This window comes from Chrysemys picta, chromosome 5, assembly GCF_011386835.1.
Source record: "Chrysemys picta bellii isolate R12L10 chromosome 5, ASM1138683v2, whole genome shotgun sequence".
In the NCBI taxonomy this organism is placed as follows: domain Eukaryota; kingdom Metazoa; phylum Chordata; order Testudines; family Emydidae; genus Chrysemys; species Chrysemys picta.
The window spans coordinates 92,671,527-92,677,615 of NC_088795.1; the positions used below are offsets into that span (position 1 = coordinate 92,671,527).

The window sequence follows — 6,089 nt, forward strand, 5'->3', positions numbered from 1 at the left end:
TGTAGTTCAAAAAAATTTAATGCTGAAACAGACTGCAGGAGTGAAAAGTCTGTTCCACATAAGGAGTTATTGTACACAAAATAAATAAGTTACAGTTTAAGCAAAAGCACAAGTGGCTTTTTAAAGTGCATTTGTATAAGGCCTTTAGCCTATATTCTCAAACTCCATTGGCTCAATGTAAAAATGCATACAGCTGCTAGGTGTGGTTAAAGATGAATATTCCACTAAACTCGGAGAGAAAGGGCTCAGCTAAGAAAAATCCAACCAGCTTCACTGCCTAGAGCCAACAGTATATATCATTACAATACTGAATTGACAAAGTGAGTTCCTTCCATGCTTACTACACACAATGGGGCTGGGGGGAAATGGAAAAGATTTTGCACTGAGCAGTTACCACGGATCATCATTCCAACTCGGGACTTGCATCTGAAAAGTAGCAGTAGTGTAACATTTTAAAATTAATCTCGACAATATTTTTCAGACAGTAAAAAAAAAAACAAGTGATTTGTAATGATAAAATACACTTAGACCCTGTGCACAATATTTTTGTGTACAAAAATTCTGGTCAAACCCTCAGTAATAATGTAGCGAGTAAAAATAGTGTAGCATTGTTTTTACAATCATGAAACCCAGCCACAGCCACTCATTTTACACTGACTTTTCAAAATAAGCTCATTTGTGCTTTAGAATACATGGGTAAAATCAAGCTCTACTGAGCATAAAAATACATACATGCTGTCCTTCATCCAATACCAAAAACAAGCATACAACCGTAAGACTCAAATGGTTATTTCCAATAAGTAAGCTGCAGTTCGGGGCATTTTTTTTGGTCACCAAACTTCGTAAATGATGTGGTTGTACATCAAGCCAACTGTGTCCCATCCTAGGAAAGCAAGACTGAAGTTTTGTGGATTTTTTTTTTTTTTTTTCAATTACTAAAAGTTTGGTTTTAAAATTAAGATGTTCTACCATTCACTTAAGGAGTTTATTCAAGCCTCACGCTTGTTTCTCCTTTAAGCAATGGTTTATTTCTACAGCAGTTCAAAAGAACCTCTGAACCATCCTTCTGTCACACGGCCTTGGACTCCATAGTGCCAGTGTTTAACATTCCAAAGTTGGAACTTTATGACAACAGGTTGAGAAGATAAAACCCCCACTTAGCTTTGCTTTCAGACAGAAGTGACAGTCCTAACTTTAGCAGACAAAGCTTGCTTAAACCTTCTCTTCAGATCCTGCATGTTTGGCGACTTTGGCCTTGGGATAAGAGAGGTTCTTCTTTTCTCAGGGGTGCTAGTTATTTGTTGTTTACTAACTTCTTTACACAGGACATGGAAGGCATTGAAGACATCGTTGTAGTTCTCACTGACAGACACTTCATAAAAAGTACAACCTAGCATGTTTGCCAGTTGAAGTCCATTCTGTGGCTCCACCTCTTTAATATGTAGGAGATCGGCTTTGTTTGCTACAACGACAACAGGGACTCTGTTTCCTGGGTGTAACTGTCGAACTTGCTGGTGAAGGTGACTAAGTAGTTCATAGCTCTTATAATCTGTGATGGAAAAAACAATCACAACAGCATCCGCCCATCGAATGCATCTGTTCAACTGTTCATTACAGTCCAGATTATGTTCATGGATCTGAGAAAGAAGAATTGTTTTAAATTAGATGGTTATGACAGAAAAAAATTAAAGTAACCTGACTTTCATTTAAAGCTTGTAATTCTAATTGCATTTTATATTTTGATAGATTTGTATTTTGTATTGTAAATTAAGCTATATATTTTTTTGTGCACCTTCATAAAGTATGTTGATCCAGCTGCAGAAATCTGGAATAAATAACACTGGAGTTTGCCACACTCCAGTGGAAAATTGACCTGAGTAGTTCTGCACGCAGAGAAAAGCTTTGTAGTTCCACAGAATGGGAAATTAACTGGCTAGACAGTAAGTCTAGGGAAGCAAAGATATGAGCTGGAAGCATTTAAACCTGGAGAGTTGCCCAGTGCAAAAAGGCAAAATCCAGCATTACTCTTGTCTACACACTCAAACTTTCCATAATACAAGATTAAGTCATAACAAATCTTAATGAATGCAGCCACAATACTATGGTTTTTAGTTTCTATTGTGCACGTTTGTGAAACTTTAGAGTTTATCAGGCTGTAGTAATGACATTTTTCCTTCCAAGTTTTTTCCAATGCATTTCTTGTTGGCACAAAAATAAAATGTTCCTAACACATTAGAATGTAAATCTGTATTGGATAAATCAGCCTTCCCGTACAAGACTGCTTGTCTCTCCAAGAGTACAAAAGATTAACTGAAATAGTGGGTTGTTTACTTACTGTCAATGCACTATATACATACAGTACATAGAGCTTTCACTGTTTATAAACAAGGTTACCAGTTCTGCCATTCAAAACACTTGATACTAAAATGGATAGTGAACCATTTTCCAGAACGATTGATAAGTGGCTGAACAGCTCATCTAGCAAAAGATATAAAGATTAAAGCTTATTTTACTATTTTAAGAGATGTATGGATATGTGACTCACCTGAATGCCTGGTGTATCTTGCACTTGAATAGCAAGCATCTCTCCATCTATTTGGATCTGTCTGCTATAAAGGTTACCTAACAACAACAACATTTTGTTACAAATACACTCACAGCTATATGAACAGACCCAAAAATTGCCTGGAGGGGGGACATGAATGGCAGCACTTAAGAGCCCAGGACAATAGAAGTTTTATCACTAACCACTCAATTTATAAACTGTAAGCAACTGCGGTAAGAGACTGATAACTTTAATATAATGACAGAGGGAAGGTTGTAGTGGTTTGTGGTTATCAGAACCCATAGGGGTTAGTTTTGCATTGACTTGCTTACAAATTTTCAGTTTTTTAATTGTATAAAAGACTTGGAGCTGATTACACCTTTCAAGAGAACTGGACAATTTTAATTATCGACAAAGGCAAACCAACTTTTATTATAGGACATCAGTTGCTTTGACAATTAGGGGTTCTGCACTTGAGCAAATATTTTCTCTTTAAAGTGTTTTTGGATTGGATGCATTTCAAGTCTATCTGGCCTTGAGATGTTTAAAGGCATGTGTCCCTACAATAGCAGCAATGTCTTGATTGGTTTGTGATGTCACTAGAAACACTCCTTTCTTGGATATATTTATTGCCTTATTTCTATAGTATAGCTGATTTCTAATCTTATCATCTTGATCTACACTCTTTTTTTTTAAATGATTCTGTCCAACACTCGTACCTCTTATCTAGTTTGGCTAAGCTTGTTTGCTTGTCTGTCTTCCCTGGATCATTAACTTTTTAAATTCAAAAGAAAAATGAAAACAGGTTCAGTGGTGTTGGAACAGTTTTTAATAGTGGGGGTGCTAAAAACTATTGAACAAAACTGTAAACCCTGTATATGATGGAAACCACTTCAAGCCAGGGCGGGGGTGGGGGCAGCAACCCCCCTTCCAGCACCCCTGAAAGGGGCAAGGAATGAGGCTGGGTTTCCCCCAACATCACTCATCTGGATCCACAACTCTGAACAACAAGCTAAAGTGGAGTGCCTTGGGGATTTAACAAGTCAAATTTCAGATCAAACACTCCCCATCACAATAGCAGGAATAGATGCCCCTTGTCTGCTTTTAGCCAGAATTCAGCATACTACAGTACAAGAATACTGTTTGCTTCCCTGATAAACTGGTGAATGGCCCCTGAACGTTAGTTAACCAGGCAGAGGTCGGTGATTATTGGGAGCAGGGGTATTAGATTTTCACTGTTTAAGGCACAAATTACATTTTCTAAGTGGAATCTACCTCCCGACGTGCTCGGGGGAGAGTGCAAGGAGGTATTTATCCTTTATCAATGTAGCACCGCGCAGCACGAGGCTGTGCCCTAGACTCAAGCCGCCCAGCCACTTCCCCCTTACCCGCGTTTCTCTCGTAGTCTCCGATGAAGCGTTTTGTGAGGAATCGCACCACCAGGGCTGCAATGAACACAAGAAAAGCCGGTTACAACCTCTCCTCCTGGGATGCGTGCGCACAAAGCCTCCTCCCGCAGCCCAGGGGCTCGGAGAGGGTCAGTGATTGCAGCACCCCAATTAGCGGGAGGGGGTGAAAGGGGAGTGGGGCAGGCGAGGCAGGGTCTCTGGCTACGCCGGCAGCACGGAGCCCGGCGCCTGGCCTCTCGCCACGCGGAGCTCCACCAAGCGATCGAGGCGCGCCGGGCGGGCAGCACTCACCGGTTTTGCCCACGCCGCTGGCTCCCACCACCGCGATCTTGATGAGGCGGGGGCGGCCGGAGGAACCCCCGCTGCAGCCGTCTCCGCTGGCGCTGCCGGCCTGGGGGTACTCGGCGATGGTGCACATGTTCTGGACAAGGCGCATCGCAGCTGCCCCGGGAGCAGAGCAGCAGACGTTGCGGAGCGGGCGCTGCAGCGGCTCGGAGGGAGGATGCCGGGCGATCGCTGCTGCTGGCGGCACAGCGGGGCGTGGGGGCTACAGGACCCGATGTGTCCGCGCTAGGAGCTGCCCGGCGCGTCTCTCTCTGTCCCTCTGCTTTCTGAGCTGCCGGCGCTGTCCCGGCTCTTTTCTCTCCCCTCCTACAAACCCCGCCCCTCCTCCTCCGGCGGCCACTCACCGCTCCCGAGAGCCGCCCGCCCCGCGCCGCCAGCTGGTTCCCCCCGGCAGCCGCGCTGCGGGCTCGGGCCGGGGCAGCAGCAAACGGGTCAGAGAAGCAGAAGCGTCGAAGGCTCGGGCATTCTGCTGAAATAGCCACGGGCCGGAGCGTGCGGGGGGAGCAAGGCAACAACGCAGTCCTGGCCTGGGCTGGTCCCAGTGCGGGATTACTGCGTTAGTGGGCGAGTCCGCTTGAGTCACAACAAGTCAGGGTAAAGAAGTAAACAAAGGCGAACCAAATCCAGCCAGATTCACCCCTGAAATATTAAACCCCGCTTAGGTGGCTGAATAGTTCCAAGGATGGAGCCCCAAACAGCTTCCAAGTCCCCTCCTGTAACAGACCTAGGAATTGCCACACAGCAGCAGACTCATGGTCCAGCCAGTCCAGTACCCTGCTCCAGCAATGGTCTATACCAGATGGTGCGGCAGAAAGGGCAAGACCCTGGCACGTTAGGCAGATCAAGCGCGATCTTCCCCCACCATCAGGACTCATCCCGATGATTTCTAATGCTTACAGACCGGCTTAGTGCCTGAAGCATGAGGTTTAATATCCTTTCCAAGAATAATTTATCATTAATGTAACTCAGCCTAGTCTTCTTATCCATATCAATGTATAAACCATCACCATAATTTGAAAGTAAGGGTGTTAACGGTCATGCAGTCAGTTGCTATGCCACCAATTTTTCCCCGTGGGTGCTCCAGCCCCTCTGAGGAGAGTATGACAAGCTGGCTTTGTGATACAGACCATCAGTCCACTGGGCACTGGACTAAGACTATACAACTGATTTCACATAGGGGAAGGCAAAAAAGCCAGCAAAGTGCACAATTTCCCTCAGACATTTTTTGTTTGTTAATGTCATTGGCTGCTGCTGTGTGAAATACTGAGCTAGTTACAGTATCAGCCAGTAGCTCTGTGTTCTTTACATTATGTTTCTGCTGGAGGTTCATGATAAGAAGGCAACTCCCACAAAATAACTATAACTGGAATAGAAGCCAGTTGGGAGGTAGGGGCACAGAGGATTTGATGAAAGAGTGACAAGAAAGAGGAAAGAAAAAGAATGAGGCAGGAGGATAAATGGGAGCTGAGGTTTATAGAACTGGGGGGCTTACATCAGGGGCTGTGTCCAAGATGCACTTTGCACCATTCCAGAGAGCAGGGTTGTAAAAGTGGCTTTAAACCAGTTTTATGCATCTTCTCTTCTTGTTGGGCTGCCTAGAGAGGAGGCTGGTCCCTGGTGTAAAAGTGGTCTTAGGGAGCCTTTATGCCCAACTGCTCATGGTCCCAGCAGGCCATTATGCCCGCTCTGTGTCAATGGAATATATAGCAACCCTGTCATAGATGTCTCATGCCTCCCCATACCAGGCCCAGAGAAGACTTGAACCAAGGGCTTCCACATTACAGGTGTAT

General features: G+C 44.5%; 1 protein-coding gene across 1 annotated transcript; it reads right to left on the reverse strand.

Annotated features, from left to right (window-relative positions):
• Window positions 1-5,403, reverse strand: RASL11B (RAS like family 11 member B). Its single transcript, XM_005299089.5, has 4 exons — window positions 4,246-5,403; window positions 3,934-3,990; window positions 2,546-2,622; window positions 1-1,637 (listed from the first exon to the last, which is right to left on the reverse strand). Exons 1-4 carry the CDS (start codon window positions 4,388-4,390, stop codon window positions 1,170-1,172), a joined length of 747 nt encoding a protein of 248 aa, XP_005299146.1. The 5' UTR covers window positions 4,391-5,403; the 3' UTR covers window positions 1-1,169.
• Window positions 5,404-6,089: the final 686 nt, after the last annotated feature.

What these genes read in the sequence shown, in the direction of transcription:
- RASL11B (XM_005299089.5), bottom strand. Translation starts at nt 4,390, where the DNA reads ATGCGCCTTGTCCAGAACATGTGCACCATCGCCGAGTACCCCCAGGCC. An exon ending in CAGCGGCGTGGGCAAAACCG is followed by an intron (nt 3,991 to 4,245) that starts GTGAGTGCTGCC and finishes TGTTCATTGCAG; the next exon opens with CCCTGGTGGTGCGATTCCTC. An exon ending in AGACTACGAGAGAAACGCGG is followed by an intron (nt 2,623 to 3,933) that starts GTAAGGGGGAAG and finishes TGTTGTTGTTAG; the next exon opens with GTAACCTTTATAGCAGACAG.